This window comes from Bufo bufo, chromosome 3 (genome assembly GCF_905171765.1).
Source record: "Bufo bufo chromosome 3, aBufBuf1.1, whole genome shotgun sequence".
Lineage (NCBI taxonomy): Eukaryota > Metazoa > Chordata > Amphibia > Anura > Bufonidae > Bufo > Bufo bufo.
The window spans coordinates 272,511,267-272,531,032 of record NC_053391.1 but is presented as its reverse complement, the minus strand read 5'-3'; the positions used below and the strand labels follow the sequence as shown (position 1 = coordinate 272,531,032).

Genomic DNA, 19,766 nt, shown 5'->3' with positions numbered 1-19,766 from the left:
CCATGGCTTCGGGGGCCCGATGACGGCTTTGGCCCCATGGCTTCGGGGGCCTGATGACTGTTTTAAGTCCTGCTGGGCTGATTGCCTGGTTGGTTGTCCATCTGTGCATCTGGGCTGATTTGGCCCCTATGTATCACATACATACCTGCTTCCCTAATTTCCTAATAATCCATGTTGATCGCTCACTTTATGTTTTGACCGCAAACTGGTCCGGTTCGCCCTACAGCATCATTGTCATGTCTTACGCAGATATTTTGTCTTGCTTTAATTGTTCATGCTTTCGTTCAGGTCCTGCCAGAGGAGGAACAAGTAGGGTAATTCCCTCTAGCATTTCAGTCTCTGATCGTAGTCGATCATATCTTGTCAACCAGGTCCCCGCGCAAAGTCTTTGCCTTTTTACCACGACCAGGAATTCATTTTCGCCGGTAGCTTCATTGCAATTGCATTCCCTCACTCATGGGAGGGCATAGACAGCCGCACTAACCTCAGACTCCCTACAACCACGTTAAATCGTGTTTTGGACAAGGTTCAGCATTTCCTCATGGTAGAAGTTTCAGATAGTAGGTTGGTCTTAACGTCTCAAGCGTTAAAACAATTCTCAGGGGCACACAGTAGAACAACGCGCGGACCACGGCTAGCAGATAGCTGTTGTCTGGGGAACTATTCAAGGATTCTCTTCCTATCTACATAGTACTTTTTGGCCCTTATACCTGCATAGTCTAGGCAGTTAGGTTTTGGTCCCACAATCTCCTGAGGCTAGGGCATTGCCAGTACTCCCTAGAATCAAAACTTTACAAGGTTCAGTTGGTTTTCATGATCCATTTCATAACGTATTCCCGGTCCTCCATTCCACTTTGGGGCAGTATCCGCAATATTGAGCATCATGTCTCTGGCCTTGTCATCCACAAGATGGGTTGTAGGTCTCCTTCTGGCCTTGCCTCATACACCCTGAATCTTTCGCTCTAGATCCCTGACGCCTTGCAGTTGGCTTGGGGATTAGTTTGCACATGCCATTCGAGTTCCTTTTCTACCCTACTTGGCTTGGTTTTTGCCCACTTATAGGCCTACCCACGATTATGGCTTGACCACAAGCTGGTAAGGCTGATTAGTCAGCCTGCATTTGTGGGAGGGGCAGAGGCTCTTCATATACGAGCCACAGCCTCACTCACAGGCGTGTGTTCTAAGGTGCCCCACCCTCCCTCCCTCCCTTATCTTCTCATTTCCACAGGGTATGCCCACTTATAGGCCTACCCACGATCATGGCTTAGGGCACACAACAAACCATTTAGTCAGGTTAGCTAAGACATGCCTAGCAGGGTTAGGTTGTTCCCGTTGTTTCTCTCCCTAGGGTTCTTCGGATATACAGTACAGACCAAAGGTTTGGACACACCTTCTCATTCAAAGAGATTTCTTTATTTTCATGACTATGAAGGCATCAAAACTATGAATTAACACATGTGGAGTTATATACATAACAAACAAGTGTGAAACAACTGAAAATATGTCATATTCTAGGTTCTTCAAAGTAGCCACCTTTTGCTTTGATTACTGCTTTGCACACTCTTGATGAGCTTCAAGAGGTAGTCCCCTGAAATGGTCTTCCAACAGTCTTGAAGGAGTTCCCAGAGATGCTTAGCACTTGTTGGCCCTTTTGCCTTCAATCTGCGGTCCAGCTCACCCCAAACCATCTCGATTGGGTTCAGGTCCGGTGACTGTGGAGGCCAGGTCATCTGGCGCAGCACCCCATCACTCTCCTTCATGGTCAAATAGCCCTTACTTTCAAAGTTTTCCCAATTTTTCGGCTGACTGACTGACCTTCATTTCTTAAAGTAATGATGGCCACTCGTTTTTCTTTACTTAGCTGCTTTTTTCTTGCCACAATACAAATTCTAACAGTCTATTCAGTAGGACTATCAGCTGTGTATCCACCTGACTTCTCCTCAACACAACTGATGGTCCCAACCCCATTTATAAGGCAAGAAATCCCACTTATTAAACCTGACAGGGCACACCTGTGAAGTGAAAAAATTTCAGGGGACTACCTCTTGAAGCTCATCAAGAAAATGCCAAGAGTGTGCAAATCAGTAATCAAAGCAAAAGGTGGCTACTTTGAAGAACCTAGAATATGACATATTTTCAGTTGTTTCACACTTGTTTTGTTATGTATATAATTCCACATGTTCATAGTTCATAGTTTTGATGCCTTCAGTGTGAATCTACAATTTTCATAGTCATGAAAATAAAGAAAACTCTTTGAATGAGAAGGTGTGTCCAAACTTTTGGCCTGTACTGTATAAGCAATAAAAAAATATTAGGTATCGCCACGTCCGAAAAAGTAAGAACTATTAAAATATTAAGAATTATATCCTATACAGAAAAAAAAAAAAAAAAACACAATTAAAAAAAAAAATTGTCCCCTTCTTCCCCCAAAAGATAGAATAGCACTGTACTATTATGGGTTGGACACTCAATAAAATGCAGAATGCACACAGATTTTTGGACATTTTATTTTTGTGTGGTATCAAATGGTATCGAGTATTTCAATACTTTTTTATGGGATCGAAATCTAATCACAATTTTGGTATTGTGACAGCCCTAGTCACGGGAGCATAACGTCTTCTCAGGTCCTTTAGGTCACAAAGAAATAGCATCTAGCGGCTATAAACCTCTGGAGCCAGGAGACCGGCACTGGATAACAGTCACTGCGCTTCGGGCAGGCACTCCCCTGTGTAACTTCGACGTTAGCCAGTGTAAGCTCATGCGTGACACCTGCCATTTGCTCAGGCCCTTTGAGGTGTCCGCTTTATTTGTCAGTCGTCAGGACTACGGGATGAATTATGTAATTCCACTCCTTTACGTCCTGGAACAGATCCCGATAACTCTGGATAGACAGGAGACATGGTGCCTATATCTCAAGGTCACCTGAGTCCTGTGTGAGCTGAACTGGCAGAGGAGGATGAGGAGGACATTAACGCCCATGAAATGTACAGTGTACACAGAAATAGGTGGTTTATCTGCAAAAGCAACAGGAGAGGAGGAGCTGGAGGGCGATAAGGAAGACCAAGCAAATGACCCCAACAGAACATTGCAGTATGCAGTGGAGATGGAGGCAGCGAGTCCCTCCGAGTCCCTGCACAAATGGCCAGATGCATGATGAGTTGCTTGCGTAGTGACAGCAGCATTATCACCATTTAGCAGAGGGACTCTGTTCTGCATTCATACTCCACTGCCATGACTGCTGGAGGGGGGGAGGGGGGAAGAGGGCAGGAGCAGCACCAGCTCCGTCAGCAGTAACTTGAGTCTCCAGTCTCTGATGAGCATGTTTCTTCACTCGCCTACTGAAGAAACCAGCCAGCAGCAGCAGGACATGAAACAGAACCTGAACCAGCAGGTGGTGGCATACTTGGAGTGCACCCTGTCACCCCAGATCCAAGATCCTCTGGACTACTGGGCAGCCCAACTTGAATTGTGGCCGCAACTGGCTGACTTTGCCCTGGACAAGCTTTCCTGCCCAGCCAGTAGTGTGGCATCAGTGTGCGCATTTAGTGCAGCGGGGGGCATAGTTATTCCAACGAGAACTCACCTTTCAAAACAAAATGTAGAGAGATTAACCTTTATGAAGATGAATCAGGGGTGGATCAGGCAGGATTTCCATACACCGGTGTCTGATGCATCATACTACAGGGTGGGCCATTTATATGGATACACCTTAATAAAATGGGAATAGTTAATGATATTAACTTCCAGTTTGTGGCACATTAGTATATGTGAGGGGGGAAACTTTTCAAGATGGGTGGTGACCATGGCGGCCATTTTGAAGTCGGCCATTTTGAATCCAACTTTTGTTTTTTCAATAGGAAGAGGGTCATTTGACACATCAAACTTATTGGGAATTTCACAAGAAAAACAATGGTGTGCTTGGTTTTAAAGTAACTTTATTCTTTCATGAGTTATTTACAAGTTTCTGACCACTTACAAAATGTGTTCAATGTGCTGCCCATTGTGTTGGATTGTCAATGCAACCCTTTTCTCCCACTCTTCACACACTGATAGCAACACCGCAGGAGAAATGCTAGCACAGGCTTCCAGTATCCGTAGTTTCAGGTGCTGCACATCTCGTATCATCTTAAGACAATCGTCTATGCTGTGAAGATACGAGATGTGCAGCACCTGAAACTACGGATACTGGAAGCCTGTGCTAGCATTTCTCCTGCGGTGTTGCTATCAGTGTGTGAAGAGTGGGAGAATAGGGTTGCATTGACAATCCAACACAATGGGAAGCACATTGAACACATTTGGCCAATGTGGATTCAAAATGGCTGACTTCAAAATGGCCGCCATGGTCACCACCCATCTTGAAAAGTTTCCCCCCTCACATATACTAATGTTCCACAAACATGAAGTTAATATCACCAACCATTCCCATTTTATTAAGGTGTATCCATATAAATGGCCCACCCTATAGATTATTATAGCAGTAATGTTCTGACTGCAGTGTGCTGCCACACCAGAACATTGTGAAAAATGGCCCATGACCTCTGGCCATGTGCTTCAGCCACTATTTTGATGCTGCCACCACCTGATGCCACAGAAGTGCTGCCTCTGCTGTCATCTTCTCCTACTGCCACTATCTTGTTATGTTACTGCCACTGCTGTTGCCCACCACCTCCCCACTCTGTGACTGGGCCACTATGTTGACTCCTTATGCTGTTGTCATCCTCCCCACTCTGTTACGGGAACACTATGTTGACTCATCATGCTGATGCCACCCTCACCACTCGAGACTGGGCCACTATGTTGACTCCTCATACTGTGACGAGGCCACTTGTGTCCCCCGTTTGTCCTTGTTGACATCACCGTTTACTTTACCCTTCTTCTGATCTGTCAGAAGAACCGAAAAATGAAAAACACAACGGATCCTGTCTTTGGAGCATCTATAAGACCTATTACATGGTCAGTATTTTGCAATAGGACTTAATTTGGAAGCCAAAAGCAGGAGTGGGTCCAAAACACAGAAGACATGCACGTGGCATCTCTGTTTTGGACCCACTGCTGTTTGTTTTTGCCTTACCAATACTGATCAGATACTGATGCAAAAAACTGACCAAATACTGACCGTGTGATAGAGGCCATTAAAGTTCTGCATGCAGGACTTCTTTTCCATCTGAGTAAGGCTACATGCACACAACAGTTGTTTTTTGCGTCCGCAAATTGTGCGTCCGCCCAAAAAAACAGATGCGGCATCCGTTTTTTTTGGAGGATCCGTTTTTTCCCACAGATCCCTTGTAATAAATGCCTATCCTTGTCCGCAAATGTGAAAAAAGTAGGACATGCACTATTTTTTTTTGCTGAAGGGAAACCCGGACAACGGACGCGGAACACAAACGGATGAACTATCAGCATTTTTTTGCTGACCCATTGAAATGAATGGGTCCCCATCCTATCCGCAAAAAAAATGGAATGGAGGCCGAGAAAAACTGTCGTGTGCATGAGGCCTAAAACCAATGTCAGATGTAAATGGCCAAAACTCATGTAAATTGAGCATTAGGCCTCTATCACACGGTCAGTATTTTACATCAGGTTTGATCATGATTTGGAAGCCAAAAGCAAGAGTGGGTCCACAACACAGAAGACATGAAAATATTTCCTTTACATGTCATCTCAGTTTTGGACCCATTCCTGTTTTTGCCCTACCAATACTGATCAATTACTGACCAAATACTGACCATGTCAAGGCGGATACTCAAAAGACAGGATCCGATTTTTTTTGGGTTGTTCTATCGACGGATAACAAGAAGGGAAAAATATACATTCACGTCAACATAAACTTACTGCTGACACCATCCCCACTCTGTCATGGGGCCGCTACTTGCATCAATAATTAACAGAACAAGTTCTCTAGCAATCTATGTGGAAACAGCAGACGGTGTAAAATGGAACCGCTATTTCATTCTATAGTAGAGTGAGTGGGTAACACATTACCTTATCTATCAATCAATGTGGACACCCCAAAAACAGTGAAATGAAATTGCTCTTTTGCAGTTTAGTAGAATCAGTGGCTAACTAGCAATCTATCTGGAAACAGCAGATGATGTAAAAAGAGACCATTCTTTCACAATATAGTAGAATCTTGGGCCACTGCATGGTTAAGTGCTTTATACGTGACACAAATATTGACCTGTAAGGCTGACTTCACACTTCAGTTATTTTGTCAGTTAATTCCAGCAGTTACTGTATGGTAAGCCAAATTAAAGAGCCAATCTTATTCTCAGATAAGGTATCATGAAAAGATCTGCAAATGTTCTGTGTTTTGGACCCTTAACTGACCAAATGATGTGTGAACTGAGCCTACTAGTGACGAACGCTAAAGCGCACATCCATAAACTGTATGTGACCTGCCTGTCATACTGACGCACAGCAAGTGTTTGGGCTGTTTCACACGAGCAGATGCCGTGCGTGACATCCGCTCCGTGAATGACAGCCAAGACCCGATGCAGACTGCAGAAGCACGGAGCATTAACATGATTGATAATGCTCCGTGCCTCTCTGTGATCTCTTTACTACGAAATCACAGTGACTTCGTAGTAAAGAGATCACAGAGAGGCACGGAGCATTATCAATCATGTTAATGCTCCGTGCTTCTGCAGTCTGCATCGGGTCTTGGCTGTCATTCACAGAGCGGATGTCACGCACGGCATCCGCTCGTGTGAAACAGCCCTTTTACTGCCAGAAATATTAGCTATGCATATTGCTTTAATGCACAGTGATATACACCGAGATACACTCTCCCTACATGCCGAGATATAGGTGATTTTATGCGTTTCATGACAGATTAATTAATAACAAAGCAAATTTTTGGGAAAAATTTGGTAAAGCGTCCAAATAAAATTTTTGAAAACCTCTTATCTCTAGCCAAATGCAAGTCTGCAACATTTAGGCTTGTAGTGGGCAGTATGCAGAGTTTATAAACTGCTGCAAGTTACAAGAGAGGGGAATAAAGAAAGGAAAATGAAAAAAATATTTCAGATTGCTTTGTATATAGTATAACATACTATATGTATTAGTGTTTTTTTCTTAAAATTAATTAGCCTATATTTGAACATGTATTTAAGGAGTTGTCCCATCTTATCAATTCTGGCATACAAGTTTCTCACAAAAGTGAGTACAACCCTCACATTTTTGTAAATATTTTATTATATCTTTTTACGAGACAACACTGAAGATAAGACACTTTGATACAATGTAAAGTAGTCAGTGTACAGCTTGTATGACAGTGTTAATTTGGTGTGCCCTCAAAATAACTCAACACACAGCCATTAATGCCTAAATCGCAGGCAACAAAAGTGAGTACACCCCTAAGTGAAAATTAGCCATTTTCCCTCCCCGGTGTCATGTGACTTGTTATTGTTAAAAGGTATCGGGTGTAAATGGGGAGCAGGTGTGTTATATTTAGTGTTATCGCTCTCACACTCTGTCAACTGGTCACCGGAAGTTCAACATGGCACCTCATGGCAAAGAACTCTGAGGATCTGAAAAAAAAAGAATTGTTGATCTACATAAAGATGGCCAAGATTGCCAAGACCCTGAAAAATAGCGGCAGCACGGTGGCCAAGACCATACAGCGGTTTAACAAGACAGGTTCCACTTAGAACAGGCCTCGCCATGGTCAACAAAAGTAGTTACAGTAAGTGCACAAGCTTAGCATCATATTCAGAGGTTGTCTTTTCAAAATAGATGGATGCACACTGCATAAAATTGGTCTGTACGGCCCAGAAGGAAGCCTCTTCTAAAAATGATGCACAATAAATCCCGCAATCAGTTTGCTGAAGACAAGCAGACTAAGGACATGGATTACTGGAACCATGTCCTGTGGTCTGATGAGACCAAGATAAACATATTTGGTGTCAAGCGTGATGGTGTCAAGCGTGTGTGGCGGCAACCAGGTGAGGAGTACAAAGACAGATGTGTCTTGCCTGCAGTCAAGCATGGTGGTGGGAGTGTTATGGTTTGGGGCTGCATGAGTGCTGTTGGCTGTGGGGAGCTACAGCTCATTGAGGGAACTATTAATGCCAACATGTACTGTGACATACTGAAGCTGAGTATGATCACCTCCTTTCGGAAACTGGGCCGCAGGGAAGTATTCCAACATGATAATGACCCCAAACACACCTCCAAGACGACCACTGCCTTGCTAAAGAAACTGAGGGTAAAGGTGCTAGATTGGAGGAGTGCAAGGTCTCTAACCTCCACCAAATCCTTGATGCCGTCATGGAGGAGTGGAAGAGAATTCCAGTGGTAACCTGTGAAGCTCTAGTGAACTCCATGCCCAAGAGAGTTAAGGTAGTGCTGGAAAATAATGGCAGACACACAAATTATTGACACTATGGGCACAATTTGACAATTTTCACTTAGGGGTGTAGTCACTTTTGTTGCCAGCGGTTTAGACATTAATGGCTGTGTGTTGAGTTATTTTGAGGGCACACCAAATTTACACTGTTATACAAGCGCTGCACTGACTACTTTACATTGCATCAAAGTGTCATATCTTCAGTGTTGTCTCATGAAAAGATATAATAAAATATTTACAAAAATGTGAGGGGTATTCACTTTTTTGAGATACTGTATCACTAGGATATGCCATATATGAGTCCCACATCTGTGACCCGCTTCAATCTCCAGAATGGGGCCCCCAAAGTGAAAGAGAGCACGCTGCACATGTGAGGCGTCCTCTCTGTTCACTGCCATGGCACGTTCATAAATAGCTGAGGGAGTACACGTGTCTATTTTTAGAAGTCCCATAGCAGTTAAGTGAGAGAAAGCTATGCACATTCAAGCATGGCCTCCTCTCTGTTCACTGCTATGGGACTGGCAGAAAAAGCCAAGCCAGTGCGGATATTTTTGGAACTCACATTGTGAGGAATGGAGGGTGGCCACGCATGCGCAGCAGCTCTCCCTTTACTTCGGAAGTCTGGTTCTGGAGGTGGGTTCTAGAGGTAGGATGCCCACCTATCTGAAATTTTTGGCATATTCTTGCAATATGCCATAATTATTGACACGGTACAAGTCCCTTAAGGAGGAGTTCACGTCACCGTTTCATTTTCCATTCTTCTGATCCTTCGTCAGAAAAACAGATCCAGTAAAAAAGACGGATCCTGCGCATCAGTTATGCACATTTGACTCCGTTTGAGCCATTTCCATCTAAGATCCGTTTTTTTTTTAGATGAAAAAATAAAGTCCTGCATACAGTATTTTTTTCCCCCATCTAAAAAACGGATCTGAGGCAGAAATGCCTCAAACGGATGCCAAATGTGCATTACTGATGCACAGGATCCGTTTTTTTCTTACAGGATACTGTTTTTTTTTTCTTTTTGTTCTTCTCACGGATCAGAAGAACTGAAAATGAAACAGTGATGTGAACTCCTCCTTAGTATTAAGAAGGGATTTGTTATGTGCAGGTTCATATACTGATGTGTGGCAAACAAATACTTTACTGCCAGGTAGGATCCAAATTGTCTAGTTTGGTAATTAAGGAAGTGGTGATTTTATTTTTTTTCAGAAGCCATATCTTTTTTATTATTAGTACCAGGGCTTGTTTTTTTTGTGGGACGAGTTGACATTTTTGGGAAACACCTAATAAATAATACTATGAAATTTTAATATGCTAGACATTTTCTAACATGGCAGTGTTTGACCAGTTTCATTTATATAATAAAAAGTAACATGCTTGTTTCACCTTAAAAGTGAAAGTCTCATTGAAAATTGGGTTAAGTGTCTTGCGATGAACTTTAGTTTCATACTTCTTCTTCTTATCTGGCAAAAAGAAGACCTTCACATAAGGATCTGAAGTCCCTCCCATGTCCAATGCAGGTAATTCAGTAGCCTGTATGACGCCAACTTGAATCTGTAAAAAAACAACAACAAAATAAACAAAAAATCTGTAAATACATTACACAACTACTTTTCTAGCATGTTTAGGGGTCCCTCAATGACTTGCAGTGAGGCACCACTGACACCTATTCTTAAAATTCGAAAGTAGAATGTGTTGGGAAAACTTTGATAATTTAGGCCTAATATCTTTCTCCTTGACAATATTTCTCAAAAGTATAGGTAAAAAAACACAGCACTAAATATTGTTTAAAGGACATGCTACAATGCTACAAATACAAAGCTACTTTATTCATTAGATGTTATAACTGACAGAAGTCTTCTCTTGTCTTCACCCACAACAGGAGGTTTTGGTGTTTCCATGCCATTTGTCTTGATTACATTTTGTACTTCTTTGTTTCTACAGCTGGAGTAGAACACACTTGAAGACCTCATTATCTTCTACCTCTAAGGCATTTATAGCAGCCACATACAATGCATTCCAAACACTAAATAAAAAGTACTCAAAATGAACACTCAGAAGGATCATCTGGTCCTAGAGAATTAAAGTTAATAGGTTGATTATCTAGCTGAATCTGGTTGTTTTACCATTAATTATAAGATACGGGAATAGGATTAAGGCTTAAATTAATATAAAAGGTTTATTTAAGCAATGATCATGCAATCAGTGGAGCTGAGCTCTTTGTTACATGTATACAGATTATACTTTCTAGCTCAGTGGCTAGCCCATCCTAAATGGTCTCTAGTGTGCAGTACGCATATACTGTGAGCTCAGCCCATAGTACCAATTTCCAGTCCTGATAACTCTACAATAATAGGGCCTGTATCTGCTCACTACATTAAACAAATAATATCCCTAACCCACTACTAGCGATGAGTGAAGCAAGCTTGGGATACAATATCCGGATTCGCTTCGCTCCAAAATTTGTTTTAATGCTGGAGGTGAAAGCAAAGCAAAGTGAGTTTCACCGAGACTTCGGTGAATAAATTCGGGATATGATTTTTGAACTTGAAAACCATTTAAAAACTTGGTTCCGAAATTGGCTTCGGTACCGAGGTACCAATCGGTACTGAAGCCAACTTTGGATACCGGTTTTAAAATGTTTTTCAAGTTTAATAATCAAATACCGATGTTATTCATCAAAGTCTTGCGAGACTACAGTGATAACCCACTTCGCCTCACTGGAACGCATACATTTTAATGCTGTACGGAGATGGATTTGCGTACAGCACGCTTCACTCCTCCTTACCCACTAAAGAGTAATAATTAAAGGGAAAGAACCATTAAACAAAATCCCCCCAAGACTGCCACACCCATTCAATAGCTGTTGGCCGAATAATGTCTTGTGTTTACCTCCTAGCATCCCTATATACATACATGTTCGACTCTGCCTCTGGCAGCAGCTTATCTACTGCAAAAACAAAAGGATTGGGTTTTTTTACATTAGGGGCTGTTTTTAAACTGTCTTTTGTTCGTAGTGTTGGATATAGTCTCCAAGCAACCCTGCTTACAATTCTCAGATTTGGGTTGTAGGTGACTACTACAGGTACCCAATGGTTTTCTTGTTTTGTTTGGAATTGTAGAAGCTCACTTCTTGGTATTTTGGCAATTTCGTTTTCCACTGTAGTTGGATGGTATTCCTGACTCAAAAATGTCTTTGTGAGGTTTCCAAGGAATTCATACCTGTCTGTAGAGTTTGAACATATGTGGTTGCATCTGATAACTTGACTGTAGATTATGTTTTTTTTATGTGTTTGGGGTGGAAACTGTCCTATCTGAGGTCTGCTGTGCAACCAGTTGGTTTCTGGTAAAGAGTTGTTTCTATTTTATTGTTCTGTATCTTGATGATGGTGTCTAAAAAGTCAATTTCAGTAAAGTAGTAGGTAAAAAGTAACAACCACTAAGACATGTCAATTTTTTGATATGCTATCCCTAGAACCCCAAATGAAATACAGGCACTAATGTTCAGTCAGTGGCTCTTTGCATAACATAAATGGTTGCTTTTGTTTGGTTGGTTTGCTGTTTCTTTATATGCCTGTTTATCCTCATCTGCTTGCTTGCCCCTGATGAACGAATTAATTTTTTTAAGCATGTGTAGAGATGTCGCAAACATAAAATTTTCCGTTCGCGAACGGCGAACGCAAATTTTCGCAAATGTTCACGAATGGGCGAACCGCCATAGACTTCAATAGGCGGGCGAATTTTAAAACCCACTGGGACTCTTTCTGGCCACAATAGTGATGGAAAAGTTGTTTCAAGGGGACTAACACCTGGACTGTGGCATGCCGGAGGGGGATCCATGGCAAAACTCCCATGGAAAATTACATAGTTGACGCAGAGTCTGGTTTTAATCCATAAAGGGCATAAATCACCTAACATTCCTAAATTGTTTGGAATAACGTGCTTTAAAACATCAAGTATGATGTTGTATCGATCAGGTAGAGTAAGGGTTACGCCCGCTTCACAGTGACAGACCAAACTCCCCGTTTAATGCACCGCAAACAGTCCATTTGCACAACCGCAAACTCCCCATTTGCACAAGGTTGGATAGCAAACTAGCCATGTTCCATTCCTTGTCCTCACTGATGTCATTGAAGGTCTCTTCCTCCACCCAGCCACGTACAACACCAAGGGTCCCCGAAAGGTGACAACAAGCCGACTGGGATGCCTGCTGTGGTTGGTCTTCCACCTCCTCAAAGCCACCTTCCTCCTCTGACTCCTCTTCTTCAGACTCCTCTCTCTGCGTTGCCTCTCTCTGCGTTATTATAAGGTGTGTTAAGTAGTACTATTCCTATCAGTTTAATCCCTGTTACGTCCCCTATCAGATGACGTGTATATGGCATTGATTTTAGGAATGGGGAGATGGAAAAAAGATGCTTGGTCGGTCCTCCTACTTCAACCAGATAGTTGTGGTGTGTTATGTTGTTCTATTCTTATCAGTTTAATCCCTGTTACGTCCCCTATCAGGGGACGTGTATAGAATAGATTTTAGACAACCGCAAAGAGTTGTCAATAGTTGACACACTCATGACATAAATTTTATACCTCTATGCGTCAATCTTGGTGTAGTTATGACTGTGATCGTGTGCACGTTTGGGAGATTGCAGGCGATGGGGGTTTTACAAAGTCTATGGTCGTGCTGAGGTAGTTCAGTGACAGTTAAGTGACCCAGAAAACAATGATTCTGCAGTGTGGGCCCATTGTTGGCCTAGTAGGCTTTAATGATCACCTTAGATGATCACAAAGAAAATTTATGTTTTTTCTATGCAAAATTATCCAGCCGATCGCTTTTGGTCTGTTCACAATGAAGCAACGAACTTCTCATCTGGGGTGTGCCAACATTGCCATTGCCAACACACTCATAGAGGTGGTCGCTTCATTGTGATATACGCAAGACCCTTCACCACGACAAGGTAACTATCACGAAGGGGAATTGACACCTGTATGTGCCTTTTTTTTGTTTGGTTTTTGAAGCCACAGTGCAGCACCAGAGGCCAGAAAAATTAGGCATGTACACATGCCTGAAAAATTAGGTATTGTTGCAGCCGCTGCTGTAGTAGCGGGCAGAAAAATTGATGTTTGTTTCCCAGGCAGAAAGTGCCCTAAAACATTGCGGCTTGAACCCTAGTTGGTGGCGGATAAGCCACGCAAGTCATCCGGCATTCAGAGATAAAATACAGCAGCGTGTGGACCATTTTTAGCCCAAGGCAGCTCATCTCATCAGGCCTTTTTTAGTCGAATGTATCGCCCACTGTCAGTCCCTTTGGGATCCATCCCTCATTCATCTTAATAAAGTTGAGGTAATCTAGACTTTTTTGACCTAGGCGACTTTTCTTCTCAGTGACAATACCTTCTGCTGCACTGAAGGTCCTTTCTGACAGGACACTTGAAGCGGGGCAGGCCAGAAGTTCTATCGCAAATTGGAATAGCTCAGGCCACAGGTCAAACCTGCACACCCAGTAGTCAAGGGGTTCATCGCTCCTCAGAGTGTTGATATCTCCAGTTAAGGCGAGGTAGTCTGCTACCTGTCGGTCGAGTCGTTCTCTGAGGGTGGACCCCGAAGGGCTGTGGCGATGCGTAGGACTTAAAAAGCTCTGCATGTCCTCCATCAACAACACGTCTGTAAAGCGTCCTGTCCTTGCCGGCGTGGTCGTGGTAGGAGGAGGATTACTTTCACCTCTTCCCCTGTTAAATTCCTGCTGTGCTGTGACATCACCCTTATACGCTATGTAAAGCATACTTTTTAATTTATTTTGGAACTGCTGCATCCTTTCCGACTTGCGGTAATTTGGTAACATTTCAGGCACTTTCTGCTAGTGTCTAGTAGCGTGGACACCCAGTACAGGTTGTTCTCCTTCAGCCTTTTTATACGAGGGTCCCTCAACAGGCACGACAGCATGAAAGACCCCATTTGCACAAGGTTGGATGCCGAGCTACTCATGTCCCGTTCCTCGTCCTCAGTGATCTCACTGAAGGTATGTTCTTCCCCCCAGCCACGTACAAAACCACGGGTACCTGATTGGTGACAACGAGCACCCTGGGATGCCTGTTGTGGTTGGTCTTCCTCCTCCTCCTCAAAGCCACATTCCTCCTCTGACTCCTGTTCCTCACAATCTTCTTCCAGCGTTGCCGCAGGTCCAGCAAGCGATGCTGATAAGGCTGTTTCTGGTGGTGATGGTGACCACAACTCTTCCTCTTCACGCTCATCTACGGCCTGATCCAGCACTCTTCGCAGGGCACGCTCCAGGAAGAAAACAAATGGGATGATGTCGCTGATGGTGCCTTCGGTGCGACTGACTAGGTTTGTCACCTCCTCAAAAGGACGCATGAGCCTACAGGCATTGCACATGAGCGTCCAGTAACTTGGCAAAAAAATTCCCAGCTCCGCAGAGGCTGTCCTAGCACCCCAGTCATACAAATACTCGTTGAAGGCTTTTTCTTGTTGGAGCAGGCGGTCGAACATTAGGAGTGTTGAATTCCAACGTGTCGGGCTGTCGCAAATCAAGCGGCTCACTGGCATGTTGTTTCGCCGCTGGATATCTGAAAAGTGTGCTATGGCCGTGTAGGAACGCCTGAAATGGCCACACACCTTCCTGGCCTGCTTCAGGACAACCTGTAAGCCTGGGTACTTATGCACAAAGCATTGTACGATCAGATTACACACATGTGCCATGCACGGCACATGTGTCAACTTGCCCAAATTCAATGCCGCCAACAAATTGCTTCCGTTGTCACACACCACTTTGCCGATCTCCAGTTGGTGCAGAGTCAGCCACTGATCCACCTGTGCGTTCAGGGCGGACAGGAGTGCTGGTCCGGTGTGACTCTCTGCTTTCAGGCAAGTCAACCCGAAGAAGACGGCGTGACACTGCCGTATCCGGTATGTGGAATAGCCCCTGGGGAGCTGGGGGGGGGCCGTTGATGTGGAGCAAGATGCAGCAGCAGAAGAGGACTCAGCCGAGGAGGTTATGGAAGAGGATGGAGTAGGAGGAGTAGAGGATGTCACCAACTCCTCTGCAGAGCCACGCATTCCATGCTTGGCAGCCGTGAGCAGGTTTACCCAATGCGCAGTGTAGGTGATATACCTGCCCTGACCGTGCTTTGCAGACCAGGTATCAGTGGTCAGATGAACCCTTGCCCCAACACTGTGTGCCAGACATGCCATTACTTCCTTTTGCACAATCGAGTACAGGTTGGGCATTGCGTTTTGTGCAAAGAAATTTTGGCCGGGCACCTTCCACTGCGGTGTCCCAATAGCTACAAATTTTTGGAACGCCTCTAACTCCACCAGATTGTATGGTAAAAGCTGGCGGGCTAAGAGTTCAGACAAGCCAGCTGTCAGACGCCGGGCAAGGGGGTGACTTTGTGACATTGGCTTCTTACGCTCAAACATGTCCTTGACAGACACCTGACTGTGGGCAGATGAGCAGGAACTGCTCAAGGCGAGAGACGGAGTGGTGGATGGTTGAGAGGGGGCAAGGAGGACAGCAGTGGTTGACGTGGCTTTAGATGCTGGACCAGGAGGAGGATGGCGGCTTTCAGTTTGTGTGCTGCTTGTACTCATGTGTTGATCCCATAGGCGTTTATGATGTGTGATCATGTGCCTTCGCAAAGCAGTTGTACCTAGGTGGGTGTTGGACTTCCCACGACTCAGTTTCTTTTGGCACAGGTTGCAAATGGCATCGCTGTTGTCAGAGGCAGACACACAAAAAAATGCCACACTGCTGAGCTCTGCAATGACGGCATTCTGGTGGTGGCAACAGCATGCGTTGATTGGTGTGCTGTCTGGCTGACCCCGGGTGCCGATGCATGCTGTCTGACTGTGCCACTAGCTCCTTGCGACGACCTCCCCCTGCTTCCAACTCGTCTCCTCCTCCTCTCTGTCTCCCCATCTGAACTTTCCCCCTGTTCTTCTTCTCTTCTAGCAGGCACCCACGTGACATCCACGGACACATCGTCATCATCAACCGCTTCACTTGTTTGCTTCATAATGGTTGTGCATCACTCATTTCTTCCAACTGATGTGTAAATAACTCCTCTGACAGATCAAGTGAAGCGGCTGTGGTGCTAGTGTTGGTGGTGGCGACAGGCGGGCGAGTGGTAACTTGAGAGGTGCCCGAAGCTAAGCTGGAGGAGGATGGTGCATCAAGGTTCCAAGCGGAAGTTGTAGAAGATTGGGTGTCCTGTGTTAGCCAGTCAACTATGTCCTCTGAACTTTTCGAGTTCAAGGTACGTGGCCTCTGAACACTGGGCATTATTCTAGGGCCAAAGGGAATCACAGCACCACGATCACGACGGCCCCTGCGGGGTGGCCTGCCTCTGCCTGTCATTTTTTTTTTTAGATTAGTTAAGTTGTACTATGCGTGCAAGCTACTGTGACACCAGATATGAGTGGCACTGTGCACTGGCAGACGTTGGCAGAGTAGACGCTGTAGGCCTGACACACGCTTGCAGAAAACTAACTGCTATTCAATCTATTACAGTTTCTACAATCTATTTATTTTATTTTTTTATGTGCACTACTGTTACACCTGATATGAGTTGCACTGGTGTGACACTGTGCCCTGGCAGGCCCTGAAATGCACACGTGTGAAGGAAAATGACTGCTATTATTTCACAGTCCAAAAAGTATAATTTTTTTTAAAATGCAAGCTATTGTGACACCAGATATGAGTGGTGGCACTGGGCAAGTGGGCACGGTATACGCTGTGAGCCTGACACACACTCTGGCAGGCAGGCAACTGCAATTAGATTACACAGGAAAAAAAAAAAGCAGACTGATTATTACAGTCAAAAAAGTTTTTGTTTTTTTTAAAATGCAAGCTATTGTGACACCAGATATGAATGGTGGCACTGGGTAAGTGGGCACAGTATGCGCTGTGAGCCTGACACACACGCTGGCAGGCAGGCAACTGCAATTAGATTACACAGGAAAAAAAAAAAAAAAGCAGACTGATGTTCTAGCCCTAAAAAGGGCTTTTTGGGGTGCTGTCCTTACAGCAGAGATCAGATGAGTCCTTCAGGACTGTAGTGGACACTGAATGCTCTAGCCTAGCTATGGATTTCCCTATTAAATCAGCAGCAGCTACACTGTCCCTCCTCTCACTAAGAATGCAGCTTCCGAATGAATCTAAAATGGATGCTGTTCAGGAGGTGGGAGGGTCTGGGAGGGAGGGTCTGCTGCTGATTGGCTGGAATGTGTCTGCTGACTGTGAGGTACAGGGTCAAAGTTTACTCAATGATGACGAATAGCGGGCGGACCGAACATTGCCGGGGCGAACGCGAACAAGCTACGTTTGCCGGCGAACTATTCGGGACATCTCTAATCATGTGTTGTGACGTTAATGTGGAGTGGCCCAGCTTAACACCACCATACTAAACACCAGTGACTTTTTAAATCAGTTTAAGACCAGGCCATTTTACCCTCTTCATAACCCCCTTTTCTATTTTCTATCTGCCTTCTCTATGGGTAGTCTGGATGTCCCTGTGCAGCTGCAACTCGGCAACGACTTTCAGAAACATCTTTGCAGAGTCATAGGAAGACCCACTAGATGATATAAGCCATCCAATATTACTTATGAAGGAAATCATACTTTTTCCAAAACAAACTGGACTGTGCTATTCCGCTGAGGACACCATAGTTTTAATATTGAGGTCACCTAATATGCTGGTTCCCGCTATCCTGACATGTGTGAGAGGCTGCCGGCTGGGGCATATCCCCAGGATACGTGTTGGAGAGCTTGTCATACTGTACATATTAATATTTTTGAGACTGTGCCTTGTGGACTCAGAGTCTACAGTATTTTCTATAACACAGACTTATGATTGCTTTATTGGAAGGTGACAAATCTGAACTGACTGTGAGTATGGTAGCTTCTTTATTATTACATTATTACAGTTTTTGTTGTGTGGTTATCACTTTAGCCCCAGTCATATGGGCTATAAAAATAGTTTCAATTGAGAGCATTACTTTTATGGATATGTGTCTTGGCCTCAGTTGCATTTGAGCACAAGATAAACCTCTATATTGGACTGTATTTTTATATGCAGTCTTTTTGGAACTTACAAGCAAATGCTCATTTGTTGACTGATGGGTATCTTTCATCAGGACAAAAGATGTGCAATTATCTGTAGCATATCTCCCTGTGTAATCAGGGATGTGCTACCAATAGAATAGAAGTAGCAGTAGCAATCGTCCCTCTCACATTAAGTTTGCATCGGCCTATGAATTCAGCCTGATAGAAATGAAGGCCGATGGATGTGTTATCATCCATCGATGCTCACACTGTCCAAACATCAGGGGCAGTGTAATAGGACCTTTAGTGTACAATAAGGATTTATTTATACAGATTTTGGAGATAAACCCCTCTCAGAACACGTTCAGTGGGGATAGAGAGACTGTCACTTGTGGTTGGGAGACTCATTTTACCTTTGTCTTAAGCATCAAATTAGCTTTTTTTTTTACCTCAATGTTATTACCTGGTTATTTTGAAAGTCATAATCCAAGGAGAATTGTAGTTTTCCAAGTTTCTCCTCTTCTTTTTCCTCATCCTCCTTGTCTTCACCTTCTGTTAAACCAGTCTCTGCATCATCATCATCATCCTAAAAGATCTAAAAACAATAAAATGTATCTTATTTTGCACTGAAGATACAAAAAAAAATAAAGATACTTAAAAATGCATTGTTATGTTTAGTCCGATTGGCTCTTGACATTGTATGACATGCAAGTCACATCGGTACCCCTTAGTAAAATCAACATTTTGCTACAAATTTCAAGTCATTTCTGCAATGGACATTTTTTCTGTCTTTGAACATTCTGAGAAAAACACCACAAACATAACACTTGTAAAAAAGAAAATTTAGCAAACAAAAGTATGCATTTTTCAGATTTATACAGTATATGATGAAGGCCTAATAAATGTCCCCTAGTTACCTTCATACTTTTAATATTATACACACAATTTCAGCAAATGTCTTTTATCATGTAGACAAAGTTAATACAAGGTACTTACTAGTTATTGTGATTGTCCATATTGTTTCCTTTACTGGCTTGATTTATTTTTCAGTCACATTATATTCTGCTCCTATCCAGGGATTACAACCACACTGCAATCCAGCAGTGGTAGCCGTCCTTACACAAATTTCTTATAGTGTGTAGGCATAACCAATGATGCTGGATTGCAGGGTGCTTGTAACCCCGGATATGAGCATAGTATAATGTGATGAATTAAGCCAGCAAAGCAGGCACTATATTACAATACAATACATTAGTAAGTGCCTAGTATTAACTTTGTCTATCAAATGATTAGTCGAGCATGAATAAAACCTGTCCTTTATTAGTACATATTAAAACTCCATCATAGAACTCACCACCACTTTT

The 19,766-nt window shown here is 43.6% G+C and overlaps 1 protein-coding gene across 1 annotated transcript in view; it reads right to left on the bottom strand.

The window, feature by feature from the left end:
- The window catches only part of LOC120995132 (synaptotagmin-2-like), a 619,044-nt gene that overhangs the window by 284,510 nt on the left and 314,768 nt on the right, over nt 1–19,766 (bottom strand). The window contains 2 exon segments of the mRNA XM_040424147.1: nt 9,734–9,901; nt 18,866–18,988. Coding sequence (XP_040280081.1) covers nt 9,734–9,901; nt 18,866–18,988 — 291 coding nt within the window.